Source organism: Notechis scutatus, chromosome 5, assembly GCF_049901735.1.
Source record: "Notechis scutatus isolate UNSWTSFEM ecotype Mainland chromosome 5, rNotScu1.2, whole genome shotgun sequence".
In the NCBI taxonomy this organism is placed as follows: Eukaryota; Metazoa; Chordata; class Lepidosauria; order Squamata; family Elapidae; genus Notechis; species Notechis scutatus.
The window spans coordinates 25,340,985-25,365,243 of NC_142013.1; the positions used below are offsets into that span (position 1 = coordinate 25,340,985).

Sequence of the window (24,259 nt, forward strand, 5' to 3'; positions counted from 1 at the left end):
AGAATTGTTTTGTATAATTGTTTTGTATAAAAGCTAAAGAACTGTTAGCAAATTATAAGATTTTTGCCAAGTGGCAAATTTCTGGATCATATAATGTTAGTGTACAATGTATAACTTAGAAGTGACCATTGTGTTATATCTATATATCTCTATATTTATCTCTATATCTATCTATCTATCTATCTATCTATCTATCTATCTATCTATCTATCTATCTATCTATCTACCTACCTACCTACCTACCTACCTACCTATCCACTTTTTTAAATCAATGTTGTACTAATTACTTATTAATTTGAGTTGTATCAATTACAGTGGTGCCATATAACAAATTAAAGTTTAGAAAGCAAGTTTTTAAAAATTGACTTTTTAAATTGTGAATTAATACCTGATTTTTAAAATATTACTTTCTGTTTTGCATTGTATTTTCATTTGACTGTAACATTTCTTTTTCTTTTTGTTGTGAACTGTTGTCTGCTTTGTCTATTGCATGTCCAGGGTTCTAAGGTTAGTATTATTGTTACAAGTTTCAGTTTTTGTTTTTAGAATTAGACATTTTTTTCTGTGTGCAATTTTTAATTATTTAGTCTCTTTTGATAAAAATGGAGATACATTATTCACAGGTTTTGATTGTATAATCTAACTATATGAGAGTTAAAGCGAGATTCCGAAGGCCTCACTTAAATACAACATAGGGACAGAGGGAGGGGGGAGGGAGGGAGGGAGGCCCGGAGGGAGAAGACTTTGACTTTGCATTTCTATTTTGCTTCTTCTTTCATCTTGGGATACTTGAGCATGATGATATACCTGTTCTCTGTTTCTTACCTCTTGGGCAACATGAACTAAGGATCTTGGCTCAATAAACAGGGAATGATTTAATTGCAACGGGAATAAGGAGAAAACTTAACAAAATGCTTTAATCTTCAATAATAACATTTAAAAAGGCTAAATATTTTTTCTCTATCAAAAGAACACTGAATGGAAATAACATTTTTGCATTGTTTCAGTTCAAATTGCAGATGAAATGCTATTATGATTGATAAAACCCTTATAAAATTACTTGCAAATTGCAATTGATAACATTAAAATGTGCAACCTGAATAATATTTTCTAATATGAATAAACAGTACTGTCACTTTAACTTCAGAAGGTTAGCAGCAAAAAAGCAAACATGATACTTTAAAACAAAAGGGTTTATTATAGCTTTGCTTTCATCGTTCTAACTTAATGAAGTTTCTTGTGGCTAACAAAAGCTTTTAACATAATAAATATCTTAGTCCTTAATATGTTCATAAATTACCAGTAAGGCACTTTGTTGATTCTTCTGTTATCTGGAATGCATTAAAGAAGTTCTGTATAAAATAGTTCTGTATTTTTATACTAAACATAACAACAAACTGTTCTGTGGCCTTGTTGCTAAAATTATGCAGATGCTAGCTAACATGCCAAACCTTCTGACCAAATGAATTGTCTAACGGAAGAGTAATGAAACTTTCCATAGAGCAACTCACTATTTTTCTTGTATTTTAATGAGAAATGAGTCCTGTTTCAGTGTTTGCAGTGTTCCACTATGAAAATAGACTTTTCTATTTTGGTTTTAATTAGTGAAGACTAATATAGATATACATGTGTGTGTGTGTATACATGCATACACATACACACACATTCTATAAATGAAATGTGGATTTTAATAAATTAGAAAGGTGTGATTTTGAGATCTCTGTCTCTCTCACACACACATACACACATGCACATACATCACACAAACATAATATATAGTGGTTTTATACAAAAATAATAGAATATTTTTGTAGAAGTGATTACAAAATTATTTCTCATAGCATACCATTGTTAAAAGAGATACTGCTGCTTCTGAAACATGGAAAAATGAATATTGTTAATGTTTTAAAAAGTGTTTTGCTACATTATTACAAGACATAAATAATACATTATTTACGTGCATTATATTTGCACAGTATTAGTGAAATTATTTACACTCTAATATTAGATATTAAAAAAAATGAATTTTAAAAAAATTGTTATATGAATAAGATTCACAAAACTATCTTTGGAAAATTACTTATAATTGATGCCAAGTAACCTTTGCAACATTATATCCCATCTTCCATAAAATTATCTTTAAAAACAATTGCATAAACTATGTGTGTCTTTGTGGATGTAGGCATATATTTCATGCAGTTAAATGTGGCCTACTAGGAAGACTTTCATGAAAGAAACAGCTATCTGTTATTTTTTTCTAATATTCTAGGTAAAATATGAACTGTACTTTTTATGTACGCATGGCCAAGAATGCTTTTTTTCAATTCTGGTCAAAATCTTACATCTACATAATATGTCATATTCATGATATTTTGCTCGTAATTTCCAGTGAGAAGAAACCCATTTATTCAATTTCTTATTCACTTGTATTCCTTTTATGGAAAATTGAAAATCCATTCTGTTTTAAACTATATGCTCACTTTATTGAAGTTAGTTCATATAAATAACTTTTGTTCTAGTGACTTCTATAGTATGCATGAACAAATAATTTTTCATATTTGTTGCTATTTTACATTATTTATTCTGTTTCACCATCGTCAACATGTAGAGAAGAAATGAAATAAATGCTTGTACATATAATGTATTCACATGTGTGCCACATTAGAAATCTAACGTTATGCCTTTCTTTTCAAGACGGAATTGGAGAATATAGAAGTAACTCAGGGTATGTCAGCGGAGACAGCAGTAACTTTTCTCAGCCGGTTGATGGCTATGGTTGATGTACTAGTATTTGCCAGTTCACTAAATTTTAGTGAAATTGAAGCTGAAAAAAATATGTCTTCTGGAGGTTTAATGCGACAGTGTCTAAGGCTTGGTAAGTTTCCATAGAACAATTCAGTGCACCAGGTATTATATATAAACCAATTAAACTAGATATTAGTATGGGAAAGGGAAAAAAAACCTGTATACAGTATGTGGAAGCTCACTTGATTTGGGGTAAAAAAGAATATTTTGTGGAATGTTAACATTTTTAACTTACCCGGTTATAGAGAGACTTTTGATTTAGTATTTGTATTTTAACACAGATAAATTTCTAAGGAAAAAATAGCATTATCATTCAATCGTGTGATGTGTTAATGGGGTTGGCTTCTTTTGAGGCTATTTCTGCTTTTCCTCATCTTTAGGGAAAATATTTTGTTCTAGATATTACAGGCTCTCACAAATATAGAAATTAGTAACAGTTGTCAGTAGCTGAATGTTCTGTTTTATATCGTCATTTATTTTTCTTCTGATAATTACAATACATCTGTATAAGAAACACATTTTAAGTATATTTTTAAGCAAACAATTGATAACATATTATACTGCTCTAAAGTATTATAAGTTACCATTTTCTTTAGTACTGGAGTACGCAACCTATCGAAGATGTGTTAGCCATAAATAAAAATATATAAAATCTGGAGCCTCAGTATTTTTATAGCTGAAGTTCTATAAAATAGTTGCAAATTGTCATGTTTTCTAAGAACTCATTATTAAGTAAGTTGGTTCAGAACCAGGGAAGAAAAAGATGGCTGATTTTTCAATTCCTGTCAATTGCATTAATTTAGTGGTCCTGTATTAGGGAACAGAGGGCTTTGAAGAAACAGGATAGAAAGAGTATTGATGCTTTGGAACTTTTGTGTTGGAGAAGACCCTTAAGAATAATATGGACAGCCAAGAAAACAAATGATCATTGAACAAACCAACCCAGAGTTCTTACTAGAGGCATAAATATTCAGGCTCTTTGGACATGCTTTGCAAACACTTAGCTCTCTGGAGAAGACTAATGATGGGAAAGGTGAATCGAGAGAAACAAGAGAAGCAACAACAGTGGTTGGACTCACTGTTACAGTGGTGTTTGCTTCCTCCTTGGAAGACCTGAGGGAAAATCATCTTGGAAAAAAATGTGGTTGCTAAGATAAATACCAATTTGCAAATATCTAATTATAATCATTACCTTCAATTATGTGTAATTCATCTCTAATAAGAGCTTTACTTTGTGATAAAATAACTAAGGGATCTGTTGACTCTGAAAAATATGGACCTTCTTCCACTTTTGTCTTTTCCTCTTTTGGGTGTATCATCTTTACATTTTTGATAGTTTTTTTTAGCATAATTTCTTTTCATTAAACAAGACTGCACAAATTTTATAGATAAATTAAGATATTAGACACATTAAAAGTGCAGAGATACTTGGGTATCATAATTTACAATAAACTAGCTAATCCAGTATGAGAGAAAAAGTGTAAAGAAATGGAGATCTTAAATCTAAACATGATTTATACATATTAAAATGATGAAATAAACTTTTAATACTGTCATCCTTTATGCTAAAAGTCTAAGCATTTCTCTAATCTAAATCTTAAATTTGCTTCAAAATTAAAAATTCAAGAAAAAGTTCCTTGTGTCAGAGCTCCCTCTTGTGGTTCTAAATATCTCATGAGATTCATAAAAAGAAAACATAATAGCACCAAATAATGTATAGACTAAACGAAGATGGTTGGAGGAAAATAAAATTCAGATAAGGGAAGCAAAGTGGTCATCATCATCATCATCTGTGATTGATCTTATCTTGCTTATAAATCAGTTCATCATTCTAAGAACTATTAAAAGAAGATTATTATAAAAATATTATATGAATGGTCAACCCTATTGGTCAACCCTATCCCCCCCAAGAGATAAAAAGATGCATAATGAAAAAGACGCATAATGAAAAAGACTTAAGGATTATTAAGTGAATTTTAATTAAAACATGAAGGTTTTATTTGCAAGGGCCCCATTGTTCATCACCTGAATAAAAGTATAATTTGAATGCTTTCTTTAAATAAATTCTATGTCTGTGTAATGGGCCACTACCTAGAGTTGAATTTGGAAATAAAATTAGATTGTTTTAAGACTCAATTTTTATTTATTCTTGTTGCTTTTGAAACAATAACAGAAAAAAGAAAAAAGGGACAAAACACAAAGGTAATCATGGATATAAATACATTATCAAGAAAAAAGACAGCGTAAGAAATATTTTAAAAAGGAAAGAATAACAACAGAATAAACAAAAAGGAAGCCAAGTATAATGTATCATTAAAACAGTAAACCGTTATATAATTAAATAATTTCAATTCTGTATATGCTTGCCTAATGTAAATATTATGCTTTTAAGGTTTGCATTAATGATAAACATAACAAATTAATTAAATTTAACACAAGGGTAAAACACTTGCATTAACAAATATTGTAGGCAAGACACTGGGAATTATGTTACCTTCAGTTCAGGCAACCCAAAAGACAAAGCTAAATAAGTTGAAAGTTAAATTATTTTCCCAAATAAGTGAAATAGACTTATATAAAAATAACCTGAAGTTCAGAAATACACCTGAGGATTTGAGGAAAGAAATAAAAAGCTTATTCAAAACTTGACCTGGATATAGAAGAAACATCAAAAATTCAAGAAATTAACAAATTTATTTAAATTTATAAATTGTTCATGTTATAGGCACTCCATTTTTTCCATCTGCCTCAGACTACAAAATAGCTACATTCCAAGAAGTTTGTATTACCTTTTTAAATACACATAATTTCTTTAGGTGTTTGATTTTTTTTTAATCAATTGAAATAGGAAATTAATCCTATTAATAATTGTTGAGGAATAGTTTAATTTGATTTGAAATAGAAGCCGTTGGGTCTGGTTTTTAGATTTCTGTCTCTTCTTAATCTTTAATCTCATTTTATTGTAGAGAATGAGCATTTTTATGGGCATCATTAGTTCACTATACAGAAACTTTGCTCTCTGTATGAGTGGAGTAGTTCTCTTGTATCTGAACGGTTGACAGAAATTAATTGCTTTGATTTTTTTTGTATATTTTGTGTATTCAACTGAAGGTGCAGCTGACAAAATGTCAACTGTGTTTCCAGTTTTAAACTCTGCCAACATTTCTTGGCTATAAGATTAAGGCAAGTTCGTTTTTGAAAATTCAAAAGCTTGAAACTTTATTTGTCCTAATAAAAATATTTCCTTTAAGGAATTTGGAATTCATTTTATCTAAGAGTTCTCAACTTTAACTATTACCTTATGTATATCAGATTACCCAATAGTTAGATGAATGATAGGCATTGTTTTAATCAGGTGTTTCCCCCACTCTTTATGTGTCATGGGGCTTCAGTCAAATGGGTATGGTTGCCAATGCTACTTTTTTGACCCCCTACAGATAGTTTTAGCTCTGGTTCCTCTTTGTGCCTCTTATGGTCTTTCAAGATTGTGTCACCCAATTTCGAATAAAATGCTAAGTAATACCATGACATTTTCATTCTATTTCTTATTAAAAATAAAATAAACAGATATATTAGGCATCTGTTATATCTTATATAACAAAACAAAAAAGAACTTGAACCTTCTTTTGCCCTTCACTCCCTTCATCATAGCATCATTCACTGTGGTTTTCAGGTGACAAAATAATTATACCTTTGAAAATATTTAGTTCCCACATATTAAAAAGCTTCCCTGAGTTCTACAATACATACTTTGATCATCAGTTGGTCTTAAAATCACAAACAGAAGTATAATTGTTACAATTTGTTTTATTCATTTGCCAAAAATTAAGCCTTGTTAAAGATAATGTCACTGCTACGTACCCTCTATATTCACTAATTTGTCATATATCTGCTTTATATAGTGCATTTCCTTATATGTCAAAATACTGTACATTTTTTCTGCTCTTTGTTTTTTGTTATTTTTTTAACCATCTTAGTTATATCTTACCTTATTCTTCTTTCATATGAAATTCATGGCCTTCACTGAGATAATTTACATACAGTATTTCTTCCCCCTTCCTTCCTATTTTACATTAAAAATACTTAAATATATTCAGTTATGTAATTTCTCCTGTTGCTGTTAAATATTCAGCAATAGCAAATACATATAAATATACAAAATAAATACATAAGATTAGGAAACACATCTAATACTAATCTTAATTTATCTATTCCTAAATACATCCAAACATAATAATCCTAATACTATAGTAATTCATTTTGATAGAATTTGCATTATGATTTATTTATTTCATTGCTATTTTAATGGCTTTATTAATGCATAGTAGTTGTAAATAATATGCATATATATCTTTTGATTACTTAGTTTGTTGTGTTGCTGTGAGAAACTGTTTGGAATGTCGACAAAGACAAAGAGAGAAAGTAAACAAATCTTCACTAATCTGCAGTAAAACACAAGAGACTCTTCAGGGCATAAGTGCAACTACTACTACCAAGGTAAAAATTTTTTTTTTAATATATAACAGTCCATTAAAAGTGAATAGGAAAAGAGAGAAAAAACCCATTATCGAGTATATTAGACAGATAGGGATAACTTCACATTTTGATAATTCCAAAATTATTTTCTTACATATGTCATAATCTTGAGACAGGATTTGGATTTACTATGAACAGTTGCATTTATTATCAGTATTCTTTACCACTTCAGACAAGTGGATCTAAGGGATTACAAAATTATCAGTGGTGGTATTGACAAAACAAATGACAATTTGTTGTGTATGGTTATATCATAAACAATTCCAGATCAGCTATAGCAGATTCATTCATTCATTCATTCAAATTGTAGCCACCCAACCCCAATAAAATCTGGGCAACTTAAAAAAAGCAAAAAATCTGTAAAAACAGATAAATCATAAAACCATACATTCTGGACTAAAATGACCTTAAAAGTGACACAAATTAAACCAAACAGACTTTACCCAAATACAGTAGTACATTAATCCCAGCCAGATTTTCAAAGGTTTCTGGAACCCTAAGAGAGAGGCTACTGTCCATTTCTGTGTGGGATGCTGTTCCAAAGCTGCCTTGTTCTACAAGGTTACAACATTTTGTAGGGGAAGTGCACTATCCCTGCAGGAGCATACTAAGTAGGCAGAAGTGATTTAGGACAATCGGTCCCTCCTAAGATCTAATACTGTGTCTTATGTATTCTACATACCTTCAGGTCTTCACAAGCTATCTGAACGTACTAATGAGTACATGTGTTTCTGCAGAAGGGAAATCCATCAAACAATGCTTGCTTCTGAGTCTGTCCTGCTGTAGTTCCTGAGAAATAATGAGTGTCTATAGGTGTGCCTGAGGGCAGGTAGTCTCCCTACTTCTTAGGTCCAATGCTATGAAGATTTAATAAGTTATTATTTGCACCTTAAATTGCACCCATAAACATGGACAACCAGTATAACGCTCATAGTATTGCTGTTGGATGACAATATTGGGACATTCTCATCAGTACATGGGCATATAGGAGACAATTGAAACATAAACTGATTGCATAGTATTGGTTTTAGCACTGTTCTAGTAACAACCAATTGCATTGAAGTGCCAAATTTTAAATATAAAACTGGCTCTGAAATCAGTAAAATACAAATCACTTGTTTAGTGATAGCTTCAAGAGCTAAGATTAATTTGCTAAAACTATGCCATTATTGCATTTTTAGACTCCATTGGAAAATGTTCCTGGTAACCTATCTCCAATTAAGGATCCAGATAGGCTTCTTCAAGATGTTGATATTAATCGACTGCGAGCAGTTGTATTTCGTGATGTGGTAAGTATTATTATACTGTATTTAAAATCTGTGCTTTGTGTACTGATGGTGAACAGGTTCTTGTATATTTATCTCTGCCCAGTGTAGGAATTTATTATTTCAGCTTAAAAGTTTATCTCCATTATGATGATCCTTTGAAAAAGCTTTGGTGTATTTCTGTCCAACTCTTTTCCTTACTGGTTAATTAAAGTAAAATTATGAATAACTTTTACTTTATTGAAAATGGATAAGCTGGAGAAATTTAGTATTGAAACTCAAGATGCATTTTTTGGAGCAGGTAGAATTTCTAAGATAAGTTTGGATTTACTTTAGTTGATAATCTGATTCCAACCATATTGGAAGCTACATACTTAATTTAATTTTTGTTGGACAGATCATTGTAATTTACAGATGGATATAGCATTAACATGTTACAGATTACTGATAATACCTAATCTTTTTAGGGATCAAAGGATGATAAAGATGGCCCACACAAACCACTGATGTATCAGGTGGATTCCTGATTCCTTTGTTAGATTTACTAATCAACCAAGCCTTTGAAATCAGAACAGAATATAACCAATTGAAATTACTTACACTATTTTTGACTGCAACAACTCCTTGGTTTTCTGCAATAGTGGGGAATAGGAATAGTGGGAAATAGTTAGGAAGATTTGTGATAAATAGCTTGACTTGTAGAATTAGTGGCCGCTACATTGCTGGAGGTTTCCAAGAAAATATTGGACAACCATTTGTCTAAGATGGTATGAGGACTCCTGCTTTTGCCATGGGGTTGGGCTAGAAATCCTTCATGGTCCCTCCTAACTCTACAATTCTATGAAATAGTAGAGAAGGATAGGAGAAATCTCTTTAAATGGCTATACAGTGACAAAGTTTTTTTAAAAAAATGTTAGCACAGTTGGCCAGCAGAATCTTTTCAAACAGAACACTTCAGTTGGAGAAACAACTTTTTGAATTTCTACAAAATCAATTTGCAAAAACTTCTCTACAAAATTGGATACATACATACTCTGTAATATAAAATATAGTCATGCCTATGACAACTGCTTACAGCTATTTTAATTGGTGGCTTTTAGTTTTCTGATCTGCTATTTGAAATTCATAATATATCCATAGTAAATAATACTTCAATACAGCTTGGGTAGGTGTTATATCTTTTTCTGGATGTAGCATATGTCATAGGTAACTTATATTCATGTTGGGCTGCTATAATGCTTTGCATGAAGATGTTTCTGAAAAGCATTTGAGAATTATAAATAGTTGCCTGCTAATAGTATCATTCTAGTTTTGCATCTCCATTGCTATTAAGTTTCTCGTTTGATGCAGTTTAACGTTCTGGTATGAATAGTGAAGGCTAAGATATGTATCCCTATATTTTCAGAAATATGATTAGTCGAATTGCCTTTTTATTACAATGTCCAAAGTACATAGAAAGGTGAAGTTCCTCTCTCTTTAAGCACAACCTTACAGCTAAGCCCTTTTTAATCTTACATACCTAAAATTATTTAATGTTTTTCAGTGCTTTCAAAGTTTTTAAAATTAATAGAAAATTCTGATATTATTTCTCAATTTTTAGAACTGTAGTATATGGTTTTAAATTTAGAGGGGGGGGGAGAGAGCGAGAGATCCTCCAGATATTCAGTGAAAACTAGACTAACATGGATGGACATAAGTGATGATTAGATATGTTGAAGAATTTATTTATTTATTTTAATTTATTTGCTATCCAAAAACTCTGGGCTGCTTACAACATAAAACATTGAAAAACATTAAAATCATTTGTTGCAAAAAACACAACAGATAAAATCATGGACACAAGATGGCAAAGAAGGGAGTCGGGGTATGTGGGGTTGAATTTTAATTAGTCAAAAACCTAAGAATCCTTAAAGAAAATCAGTTTTGGACCAGCCCTATTTTAAGATTATTTGGATTGGAAATTAGCTTGCATATTCATATAACTAAGAACCAGTTTGGTATCTTAGAAAGTGGAGGATCATGAGTTCTAAAACCAGCTTAGTGATGTTGGGCCAATCACAATCTTTCAGCTTTAGGAAGATGATATATAGTCAGAAGTACTGATAAATTTCTTTTCTAGTATTCCAAACAAAATAATTGTAATCCAAGTTTACAAAAAAGGGATTTGAATTAACATCATTTCTCATGATTCTTGAGAAGGATCATCTACATTTCTCTGTTTTACCTCACTAATAATTAGCATTGGTATCAATGGCAGTTTTAAAGAGTTTGGAATTAGTCTAACTGTTTCTGCATTGCCCTATAACACAGTGCTATTTGGGTCAATTTTTCCAGGTGTGTGTGTGTGTGTGTGTGTGTGTGTGTGTGTGTGTGTATTATTATTTAAACCACATTTTATTTTCCTATAGAATATTCTGTATTGGCCAGATGTGAGAGGACACACAAGAAATTTGTCTCCGGTGCATAAGCTCTCAGTATATATACCAGCAATAAAGTGATAAATCATAAATAATAAGATACAATCATAAACCATAAGACACAACCAACAAGTGTTAGTCATAAGATATCAATAGGAGTAGGTAATAGGAAAGGTGAGAAGGATAATAGTAATACAACAACATGGCTCTATTACAGTATTTGCACACTGTCCAGCATGAATTTTCACAGCTCTCCCATTTTACCGTTACAAACATGTATAAAGTGCAGATGCAACCAAATCTTATTGCTCCACTAGATAGACAACAAATAGTGAGGAAAGGCCAAACCGAGTAGCATGATTCCTATTTTCTCTTCATAGGCATGATTAACTATTTAAAACATTTTATGGCCTCCTTTTAAGTTGCTCAGCCTTGTCCCACTTCCCCTCTGAGGGAAATCACAAACTGGCTTGAGAATCTCTATAAGTACATGATATATTTGGTGTATTTGATTTTATTTAAAATTTTGTGGTAGTTTTCATATGTAACTGTCTCAGCTTCCTCTAAGATAATAATTTATGAAGACTAAGTTATACCCTTCTCTGACAGGCTATACATTCATATTGGGAAGGTGAAAGAAATGTTCATATATTTAAATGCCAGTCAAGGGAATGTTGAAACAATTGTCATACAGTAGCTTGTTTGTTTATTTTTAATGTTGGCAATTTGTTCCATAGCATTTACTAAGAGGGGAAATGATAACTTTATTGGGTATTTTCATAGTATTTTATTTTGTGTATGTTTTTCTTTTCTTCAACAGGATGATAGCAAACAGGCACAATTTTTAGCTTTGGCTGTGGTTTACTTCATTTCTGTTTTAATGGTCTCCAAATATCGGGATATTCTTGAACCACAACGAGAAACTGCAAGGTCTGGAAGCCAGGCAGGTAGAAATATCAGGCAAGAAATAAATTCACCAACAAGTACAGGTACTGCTGCTTTTCAGTTAATGCTGAAGAACTGTTGGGACACTTGATTTTTGAATGTAGAAACTGAAGAATAAAGAATGCCTATTAACCTTTGAAAATATTTCTTGTTTTTCCACTGTTTTAACACAGGATGGTCTTAGGGACTAACTCTGACTAAAGTTTTATTGGCAGCAGAACGAGAGTTTCTTCCAAAGCATATAATTAATTGCAGGACACAAGCTAATTACTTTTCCATTTTTTCCATAAAATCATTTTTATGTTCATCATGTGATTTGAATTCAAATCATAAGTTATGTAATTCCATTACTTTATGACACTTTAGCAGCTGGATATTTTTACACCATAATAATACAAATAAATAAATAAAAATAAAACCTATATTTTACTTGCACAAAATTCCAGATTTAATTTTTACTTTCTTTACTTATCAACATCTCTAAGAAGAAAGAATCCCTGTCATCCCTGGCTAACTAGAGCATATACTTTTACTTGGATATAGTGTCATTTGTATATTAACAATAACTGTCGACGCAGTATGATACAAACGCATTAGGAGAGAGAAACAGACATATTAATAAAATAAAAGTATTGGTGGTCTATTTTTACTTATAAGCATCTAGCTTGTAAAGACTTCCATTATTTGAAAGGTAGTATTTGCCATTTGGCAGCTGACTTCCATCACTCCATGTTGCCAGTACAGGAATCATCAGAAATTATAATTTAATCAGTTAAAGGAAATAAAAATACATTTTGCATAGATAAAAATGTAATTATCCACAAAATGGGAATAGTACTATATTTAGGCAGAACTGAAGCCTTTATAAACATTTGGAACATTTAGGTAAATTTTAGATACAGTACATGGCATGAAGGCATATGTTACCTCTTAACAAAAATGGAATTAAATTTACTTATTGGAGATCTGCAAAGCTAGCAGAAATTTTGTTGCTAGAAAATATGTCTAACTAATGTCCTAACTTTGCTAGTAAGGTACTTGTTTGGGAATTCTAGTATAATAGTGCATTTCTAGAAACTTGCTTTTAGTAGTCTAATTGACTAGTTGATTAAGCTTTTATGAACATGATTTAGGTGCTGTTTGTTTCCAGAGAGCTAGATTGAAACTAGCTTGTAGCCTGGGACATACTGCAGTCATAAAACTTTCTTTTCTCTGAAGTGCATTTCTTTGGGAAGACAATATTTTAATATGCGTGTGAATTCTTATCTGTGAAACCTCTTTCTTTAGAAGCAGAAATGCTTTGGATGAGACTATTTAAAGACTCTCTCATTGGAATATTTTATTTATATTGTAGGCATTGGAAAGAGAGCCAAAATTGATGGCAAATCTTTCCCTTTATTTTGCCATCCCTCCATTCTTCTCATTTTTTTCCTTTATAGAGTTTTAATATTTTTTGTAAATAGCTCCCTTGCACATGTCTTTTTCAGGATTCAAACTCCCTTGCACATTTGTCTTATTGCAAATGGTACAAAAATATACATTCTAATAAAATGAATACAGTGAGCATTCTAACACTAGTTTGGATCAATTTCCATTTGTTTAAATTTAAACATAATTTAAAAAGAGAAATCTTATGAAAATCCAGTTCCTGAAATGTTTAATCTTTTTGTTAAAGCTGCTTACTGTATATAATGATATCTATATATCTTTTTCTATATAATCCTATGTATTCATGTGTCTTCTTTCCAAGTATGTACCGTGTTTCTCCAACAATACGGCCTCCACCAATAGGAAGGCCCAGCATGATTTCTAGGCATGAGGTGAAATTAAGCCTCACCCCCAAAATTTAGACCTATTTAATCCATGCGTTTGCCCGCCATTTCTCACATTGTTCATTAGAACTACACGAGGTGAAGAGAAATGTGGGGGAAGGGCAGGGGGTGGGGAGAAAACTTGCCTTTAAGAGCGTCCTGCAGGTCACCTAGGCTAGAATACCCTGATCTACCGATAGAACATCAGCTGATAGAAGTTCCCCGAAGTCAGAGTCCCCAGCCGCTTCAGGGTGAGGCATGGCTGCCCATGTCCCCTCGTCATTAGGCAGTGTCTTTCAGGCGATGGAAGCTCCCCAAGAGCAATCACCAGCCACCGCTGCAAGGCCACTTCTACCAGCCGATTGAAGTGGCTGGTGACTGCCCTTGGGAAGCTTCCATCGCCAGAAAGACACTGCCTAATGGCGAGGGGACACGGGCAGCCACGCCTTGCCCTGAAGCGGCTGGGGACTCTGCCTTCAGGGAGCTTTCGTCGGCCGATAGAAACGGCCTTACAGCAAGGGGAGTGTGTGTGCTCGCCCCGAGGCTGCTTCTACCGGCCGATTGAAGTGGCTGGTGACTGCCCTTGGGGAGCTTCCATTGCCCGAAAGACACTGCCTAAAGGCGAGGGGACACGGGCATCCACGCCTTGCCCCGAAGCAGCTGTGGACTCTGCCTTTGGGGAGCTTTTGTTGGCCGATAGAAACGGCCTTGTGGAGAGGTACGTGCGTATGGGCCGCTTTAGGTGGGAGAGGAAATTAAATCACCCCCAAAAAGACGGCCTAGCCTTTTTTTCGGGGGTCAAAAAAAAAATAAGGCCTGGCCTTATTTTGTGAGAAACACGGTAGTAATAGAATTGGTGCCAAAATACATTTTTAAAGTAACTAGAATAGACCAATTAAGCACAATGACTTTATTTCGTATACCCCTAAAAGATGGTTTGTTTAAGGCTCCTGAATCTTTCAAGATTTCAGTATCATTAAGAAAAATATTTGAAAATAAAATCTGTAGCAGTTTATATGTTTTTTAAACTTGGATCTTGGGGTGTTATAAATACCTTATTGAGACATTAATTATCATACTACATGACAGAATTGATTCATGAAAAGTCTGATAACATAAGATAACATTGAACATTACCATCAGTTCACCTAATTAAAATAAATGTTTTGGATTTAAATTCTTGATGAATTTTGATAGTATTAAAAAATAAATAAATACATTGTGTGAGAATTATATTTTAAAAGTGTGTATGACTGTGCCATGTAAATTTAATCTTTTCTTCCCAGATAAGGTTGTTTTAAAAAAATCAAGACATATTTTAGTTACTAAACATCATGTTGTTTCTATTACATTGTGAACTATTTTTATTTTACAATAAAATTAGTGATTTCCATTGTTTATACATTAGAGTACATTATATATTTTCTTCATTCAAATCATGATTAAGTAATTAACTATTCCTGCATTAATTTTTTGTAAATAATAAAATTATATTGCTTATTTTTAGGAGATTTATCTTAGAATTCAGCTATCAATTATGGCTGTGCTACAGATAATGTATTTTTCTGTTTTATGTTATTTCATACATAAAACTATTCCAACTGTTTCTGTCTTACTTATGTATACCTGTCTTTCCATATAAATGTATTTTTTCTGTACGTTGTATTATTTGCAAGTATCTTATTTTTCTAGATTTATCCCTGATAAATTATTAGTGCCTTGTTTGCATGTTTCAATAACACTTCTGACATGGATCCTCAGTGGACCAAACTACCGGCAATAAGTAGCTGGCTCACAATTGACTCCATGATTTTCTTCACAGTTGTGGTTATACCATCTATCCCACACCCAAGTTTGAACCATGGATTCCTTGCCAAGTTAATACCTGAACAGAGCTTTACTCACTCATTTTATAAAGGTAATTTTAACATAACCTCCTATTCTTTACCATATTTATTTCATATTATATATTTCAATAACTTAATTATAATATAAAGTCTTAATCAAGAAGATGATTTTTTGGGTTACATATAAATCAGAGTTTTCTGGCAATGATACTATGAACATTTTCCATCTTGTTTATTAATAGTATTATAGGAGAGTTACAATTTTTAAATTTTAACAGTATTAACATTTAATACTGTAAATAAATATACTTCAACCCTTTAAAAGAATACTGCTGTATAAGGAAGTTATACAGTACTATATTCCTGAAATAATTTGTTGCATTTTCTAAATTCTTTGTTTCTTTTGATTTAGAAACTTGTCTTTTTCTATATAGCTTCCAATTATTTTTACTTTCAGTAGGCAGACAATATGATTGGAGATACCATTGAGAACAATAAAGTCATACAAAGTCTGTTAAAGAAATAAAGGAATGTTCATTCAGATAAGAAGACAGGTGCCTTTGGCTTAGCGCAGTGAGAACATTTACTGCGGTGCAGCAAAATACGAAGTATATAAAAAGGCAATCTAGTGAGTTTACGAAACCAAACACTTTTGAAGCCACAATTTTCTAGCTGAAAACTATTTCAGATAAAAGCTATATTTTCCTGAAATATGTAAGAGTTATAAAATATGTACACGCTTCACATTTGCAACACTAAACAACTATACACAATACATAAAGAAATGTGATCTCTTATTATCAGTGCCCAAAAATTAATCTCTCCAAAACATGTACATCCATCCTCTCCATTATCCCTAAAATTACACATATACATATTCAGCCTACCACAAAGTTGTATCACCAATTGGCTTTCCCCAAATCCTTACTAGTGCTCATCTATGTTACCTATTTCTGTTCTTCCTCGCCATTCTTAGCACCTACCCTTCAGAACCTCTCTAGCCGTCTGAATAATAAGTGTCTTCTATTTAACCTTCAGTGTCTTCTGTTTATTTCCAAATTCTTGATAACATCTTGGTGCTTTCCTCAGTCCTTAAAATTTATGTGGCAGCCAATTTTCCCACTGTCTTATGTTTTGTTTTTCTTTCATTTTTATCGAGCTAGCAGAATGCCAAGTTTCAGTTGCCTTGTCTCTGTTGCCTTCTTTGAAAAAAATAGTTTTGATCCACATTTGTAGAAATACGAGGTACTGTGGATAAGAAAAATGAAGAGTGAAAGACAAGCTGATAGTCATAGCACTGCTAGTTTTTAATTTAATTCATTAAAAAAAGACTGTGTTTATTTTTTTTGGGGTCCCAAAATAAGCACTAGGGCTTATTTTCAGGGAAACACAATTACAGGGTGATCAACCCAGCTGGGTGCCCCATCCCTCAGCGCAAATATAAGAGCCACCAAGTGCGCGGGGACCAACGGTATATGGCAGCAGCTGCAGCCCACTGGTCCCTTGGTCGGCGCAATCTGGGGCTGCACAGAATGGAAGGCACAGAGTGGAAACCAGGCAATCCTAACATGCGGAGCGGAAGGCAGGTGATCTTGACATGTCGTGCGAGCTGCAGGCAAGCCGAGAGATGTGAAGATGAGCCTCCAGTGGCCGCCTGACACCCCAGCCCACCACCGCTCAGCTTTCCTGTGGCCTGCATGTCGGGTCTGGATCATCTGTCTCTCCCCATGCCTCTGATTCTGTCTGCTGCCACACAAAGATGAAGCTCCTGTGGCCATCTGTTGCTCTTGCCCACCGATGCTCGGCTTTCCTGCGGTCCACGCAGCGCATCCAGATCGCCTGCCTTCCCCCAAGTCTGCTTCCACCTGCTGCTTGCCCAGGTACTCAACTTTCCTACACTGCGTGGACTGTGGCCCACACATGCTCACCACTTCCTATGCTGGCCACACCCACTAGAGCTTATTTTTGGAGTAGGGCTTATATTAAGCACACATGAAAAAACCCAGGATAGGGCTTATTTTAAGGGTGGGTCGTATTTTCGGGGAAACAGGGTATTTGTTCTAAATGGACAGGGAGATGACTAGACTTTAGAATATTTTAATTTTTCCAGATAACCTCAGGTTGTAATCACATAATTATAAATTAGAGATTAAACTATAACTACTGTTTATTATAGGAATAAATATAAAATATTGAGGTATGAGAAGAAGATTTTCTGCATTTAGGATCAGTATTCCCAGTATGGTGCCTATGGGTATCCTTCTGGTCCTACATATATTTAAGAGGCATTTTTAGAAAACAAAACATAAATAAAATGAACTTGGAGCTCACTGGTCTGGGCCCATGAAAAGAGTTATCTGAGGTGATAGTGAGCCTGAAAAACATACTGATTTGTGTTGATCAGTGCTATCAAAACTGCAGCTAGAATATAAGAAATTATTCTTCAAGAAATGTGCAAGAAATTATTTATTCTTTTTAAAAGGCAATTTTCCATTTTCTTTAATTCTATATTATTACTACAGGTGATCCTTGCTTAATGACCCCTTGTTCAGCCATTTGAAATTATGATACCACTGATGAAGTGGTCGTCAAAGTTCCGGCTATTGTAGCATCCTTGTGATCACATGATCACAATCTGGGCACTTGGCAACTGAGTCACAATTATAAAATTATAATTTGTGACCTTCATTGCTACTTCCACAAAGCAAAGTTAATGGGGAAAACAGCAGGTGGTCGAAAATAGCAATCACATGATATTGTGCTTAGTGACACATTATGTCAGGGGTGAAGAATCAGGACCATGTGTTAAGTTTCATTTAAGCTGGTTTATTGCTTTGCCTATGCAGAAGAATCTAGTTAACTCACCATCAGCACTAATTGGCGCTAGATAAGAATTAATGGAGTACAAGAGATGCTAGATCTCTTGTGTGGGAATGTAACAACTCCAGGCTGATTCCTCTCTTCACTCCATCCCCAGTTTCTGCCTTTCCTTCTCCTACACCAAATAACTGTTTAATTATAGCAACTGGAAGTGCCAGAACTGCTGTTGCTAAGTGGTTTAGTCATGAAACATTGCACTTTACAACTGTGTTGTATAGTGATGGAAATTGTCCTTGTTAATCGACAGCTACCTTGTACTGTTATAGTAGAATACTGAAAAGGATTTCTATTATTAAATGTCATAGATGCCAATAAGAAATATTCCGGTAATAATAAGCTATACAATCCATTTAATAAAAAATTAATTAGCCATTTTATTAACCAATTATTAGGACACAAATTACATCAACATAATTTATACCAGTGATTGGCAGCAGATAGACTATTTCCAACAGTAATTGGTAGCTATTGTCATCTTCCATGAAGTAATTCAGCAATGTGATTATTCAGTGTTTTTGGATAGTTTATATACTCTCAGTAATATCAGTCTGGCTTCCTCCCTAATTCTGGAATAGAAATCTTGCAGCACGGGTAATCTTTGCCTGAAAATAATACAGAAGATATGACCCTGCTGATCTTTAAGGATTACTTAAATGGTAGTCTGTGAATGTCTTCCATATTTACTATAGTATTTGGAAGAATATGAGAGACAATTATTGCTCATATCTTTTTTTTAAATAGATACTTACAGAATGGATAGGTAGCCTTATTGGTAGAATTTTTTTTATCTGTGATTCTCCTTACAGGTCATTTCTGCTTTTAGCAATGAGCAGAATTATTGAAGAAGAAACTAATCTCCCACAAATTGATGTGAATTAACTAATATAAGTTTACCAATTTTATACTTCATTTACAAATTGTTCAGCAATATGGATGAATAATTGACAGCTGTGACTAAGTACATTAACAAAAAAAAATGAACTCACTTGAAATTGGGGAAGGTTGATGGGTAATATCCTTTTGTTTGGAAGAAAAGAGGAGTGATCATGATTTGTGGTATTTCACCACCTCTAAAATATGTATGTTACATTCTGTGTGTTCTCCAGGAAGCAGCAATAACTCAAAAGGGCACATTTTCCCTTGTTAACTCCTTATAGCTTTATAGCTAAGACCATTCCAGGCTGGTAATAGCTATGCAGTAATAGTCTGTAACTTTAGAAAGTAATTTTTGCACTGTGATCTACAAGACACTGGATTTAAAGCTACAGGAAAAAAAAGTCAGTAGGTGCAGGCAATCCTATAAATTATGTGTGATTTTAATAAAGCACCTAATTTCTGATGAGTTATTTAAAATTGAGGAGGCAGGCAAGATTTAATTAGGGCTGGGGAAACTATAGTTTCTTAGGTCTGAGGCCTTCAAATCACTTTGGCATCAATATTATTTTCTTTCCCAAATCTAAACCATACTACATTTTCAAAAGTATAACTTTCAATTAATTTCTAAACAATGGTTTGTGACTTGTTCAACTATTATCCAAAATATTTTAATTTTTATAATTCTTAATTGTCCATTTTGTATTTATTCATTTGCAAATTCATCTATTATTCACATTTTTTTCACTTCTACAAGTAGAATAGATGCTGAACCCTGCTTCTTTTGCAGGAAAAGTTTCAGGACATTCCCTACCTCCCTCTCTCCTCTGTTTTCCCATTATGCTACTTCTGCTCACATATACATTTGAGTTGAGAGCTCCTTTCATGTTGTGATTTGTTACATTGTCTATAATCATCATAGCAACTTTTCTCTCAACCTGGTGAAATTGTTTTTTGTGGTCATTATAGACTCTTCATTTGCCCCTCTCTCTAGTTTATTCTCACTACTAATAAGCTCCTGCCTTTCTTCTTTTTCTGTCTCTAAACATTTATTGTATCTATCTAATGAGAATATTTCTTCTGGAAAGGAGGAATTAACTGAACCTTCAGTTACACTGTAGAGTTTGAAATACTTTCAAGTTTAAAATAGATACTATGGTACAGCCTAATGTGGATCACTGTCGGTTCCATCAAATGCATTTTCAGTGCATCTAATGAGCTAGATTGTGATTCACGAAAGCTCATGTTACACAGATATTAGTCTTCTAGTGTAATGATATCCTTCGTTGTTGTTTCAGAATATTTTTTTCCAGAACAGTATTGCATGTATCTATATGGCATAATTGTATGCATTTGTCAGATTCAGAGAACCGTGTCAAAATGTTTGGTGACTACACATATATCTCGAGGCATTTTTCTTGCCAATACTGAAGCAATTCAACTTTTTCAGGATTTTGGTTTTTGTTTTACTTTCCAGTACAATATTCAGTCCTGAAATATTTCATTTACTTTCATTCACCTTCCAAGCAGATCCAAACCTGCTTAGCTTCTGAGCGCAGGCAAGTTCTTCCAGGTTTTGCCAACTACTGGGATCAAATTCTTAGTGACTTCCTGGATATATTTATGAATGTAGTTTTCCTGAAAACAGTATGGAAGCTGTTTGCTATGACTTTCTCGGTGTGTGTGTGTGTGTGTGTGTGTGTGTGTGTGTGTGTTTATTCAAACTTCTGCGTCCACCTAGAGCCCAAATATGACTCAGTGACTAAATTAGTAGTCTAGCAAAATACTGTTGATATAATATATTTAGATCTCAGCAAAGCATTCGACAAAGTAGACCACATCCTACTTCTTAGTAAGCTTTAAAAAAGTGGAATATAGAGCACCACCAATAGATGGACTCGCAACTGGCTGGCAAACCATACTCAACGAGTAGTTCTTAATGGGTCTAAGTCTACATGGAGGGAAGTAAGCAGTGGGGTCCCACAAGGTTCCATCTTAGGCCCAGTACTCTTCAATATCTTCATTAATGACTTAGATGAGGGAATAGAAGGGGAAATTACCAAATTTGCAGATGATACCAAGCTGGCAGGAATAGCTAACACCCAAGAAGATAGACTCAAGATCCAGATGGATCTTGACAGACTAGAACACTGGGCCATATCTAACAAAATGAAATTCAATGTAGAGAAAAGTAAAGTCCTACACTTAGGCAAGAGAAACCAAAAGTACACATATAGACTGTGTGAAACCAGGCTCAATAGCAGTAACTGTGAGAGGGATCTTGGAATCCTAGTGGACAACCAGCTAAATATGAGTTAGCAGTGTGCAACAGCAGCCAAAAATGCTAATGCAATCCTAAATTGTATTAACAGAGGGATACAATCAAGATCAAGGGAAGTACTAATACCACTCTATAAAGCCTTAGTAAGATCATACTTAGAGTACTGCATCCAGTTTTGTTCACCACATTATAAAAAAGATGTTGAGTTTCTAGAAATAGTGCAGAGAAGAGCAACCAGGGTGATTAGGGGACTGGAGGCTAAAACATACAATGAACGGTTGCAGGAACTGGGCTTGGCTAGTCTAGTAAAGAGAAGGACCAGGGGAGACATGATAGCAGTCTTCCCTGCCACAGGGAAGAAGGAGTCAAGCTATTTTCTAAAGCACCTGTCGGCCAGACAAGGAATAATGGATGGAAACTGAACAAGGAGAGATTTAACCTGGAAATAAGGGGAAACTTTCTGACAGTTGAGAACAATCAACCAATGGAACCAATGGAAGTTGTGGGAGTGCCATCACTTGAGACTTTCAAGAAGAGATTGGACTGCCATTTGTCAGAAATGGTGTAGGGTCTCTCGCTAGGGCGGGGGGTTGGACTAGATGACCTACAAGGTCCCTTCCAACTCTGATTATCTGTTATCTGTTAATATTTCCTAGGTTTTGTATGTAACTTCTAATCAGATCTAATTCTATTTAGCTTTCCAAGATCAGTGAAGTTTGTTAGATGCTTAGAGCTCGTTGTAGTCAATTACATATTTTACTATGCAACTTCTTGGCAGCTGAATTTTAAAGCTTTAAAATTCAGCTGCCACTTCTATAATTATAAAGGTTGTCATTACAACAGATTATATAAGTCAGCGTTCTATAAAACATATATATATATATTTTAATATTGAAACTGCTGGACTGGCAGTAGGATGACCCAGATCTATCCTCAGCCAAGCAAAACTTTTGACCAGTTATTCTCTACCTCAACCTATGATAGAAAGATGTTCCTATGAGGGAACAGGAAAGAGGCACGCTCTTCAGCATCTGAGTGGAAAGGAGAATGTAATAAATATACAAAGAAATAAACAATGCAACCTCATATACTTCATTATAGGACTGATTCATCTGAGCTTTCTCTCTATTTTAGAAAATGTTTTATTAATTTCAACTACATTGAATTTATTCTAAATATATTTTTCTCTTTGCTTCTAATAAATAAGGCTATTTCTAGTTTGTGAACCATTTTGAATTTTTAATATTTCTGCATAAATATAAACTAAAACATGATCTGTTTTTCACACAAGTGCTAAAACTAGATAAACAAATGAATAAAAATACACTTGTCTATTCATTGAGAAATTTTTTCCAAAGCTACATATTTTGTGTATGTTAACCAAAACTGGCTCAGGCATCTGAGCCTGTAAGTCTAAGTCTGCTGCATTTATCAGTTCCTGATGAACTTGCTAAACTCCAAGCAAACATACAGCAAATATACTACAGTACTTCGAACACCAGAAAAAGAAAATAGACTGGTTGTGCAACATAGATACTGATACAACTTTATCAAAAAGTGTGTGACCACTCAGCCTACTATAGCACAATCAATACAAGCTATGAAAAGAAAAGAGTACCGTACATCAAAATCATCTCAGAAATAACCTACAGACTATACAATCATACTGAGTCACAGTAGCATGCTAAAAACAAAGGCCCTCTAAAAGATCTTATATAAAACAAAAGACTCAGTAACCCAAAAAGAAAAAAACAAAACAAAAGTCATCTATAACATACAGTCTAAGGGCTGTAACAGCCACTGTGTTGGACAGACAGGCAAAAAACTAAATGAGCGCATCAGCTAGCAGTCAGAAGACACAATGGAAACTCCTTAATATCAAGACAAATGATATCAAGACTTAATGATATGAAGACTTAACCTTAATATCAAGACTTAACCATAGTTTCAACCTGGAAACTATGAGCATCATATACCAAGACAAATCCAAATGTTCTAGGATTTCCTGGAACCTTGCAGAAATCAGCCATCAAGGGACAAATAGAGATAAACCACATTACATACCATTCAAGAGAGACAATAAAAAAACTTAGAAGGAAACAAAAAGAGCACAGAGCACATCTTCTCCACCAGCTTCTATCCAGATAAACTGAGATTAACACTAGCCAAACAATCGGGTGGTATTCAAATTTTTTAACAACCGATTCTGTGGGTGTGGCTTAGTTGGTGGGTGTGGCTTGGTCATGTGACTGGGTGGATGTGGCTTGGTGGTCATGTTATTGGCTGGGCGTGCCCAACTCAATATCACTCACATCGAGGCACGCATCTCCTCGCCTGGCCTCATGATTGTGGGGATGCTGCAACAGTTGTAAGTGTGAAAAATGGTCAAAAGTCACTTTTTTTCAGTGCCATTGTAACTTTGAATGGTCACTCCACACAAGCAAAGTACCAGCAAAAGAGGGAAAGAAAACTCCAGAGAGGTTCCTGAGACAGGAAGTCTAGTCCTGCCAAGAATGTAATAAAGGTTAACAGAGAGGCAATTTCTGTAAGCAACACCAGAATGTTTCCTTCCTGCCTTCCTTACAGGATTAGGCCAGTA

General features: G+C 33.8%; 1 protein-coding gene across 8 annotated transcripts in view; it reads left to right on the plus strand.

Moving 5' to 3' along the window:
* The window catches only part of NBEA (neurobeachin), a 355,903-nt gene that overhangs the window by 80,934 nt on the left and 250,710 nt on the right, over window positions 1–24,259 (plus strand). For 6 of the 8 annotated variants that reach the window (XM_087966360.1, XM_087966362.1, XM_087966361.1 and 3 more), the window contains exons 25-29: window positions 2,695–2,875; window positions 7,172–7,302; window positions 8,523–8,630; window positions 11,844–12,012; window positions 15,602–15,697. In XM_087966360.1, the coding sequence (XP_087822486.1) occupies window positions 2,695–2,875; window positions 7,172–7,302; window positions 8,523–8,630; window positions 11,844–12,012; window positions 15,602–15,697 (685 nt within the window). The remainder of the gene's footprint in view (window positions 1–2,694; window positions 2,876–7,171; window positions 7,303–8,522; window positions 8,631–11,843; window positions 12,013–15,601; window positions 15,698–24,259) is intronic. The other 2 variants (XM_087966364.1, XM_087966365.1) reach the window with 1 other exon arrangement.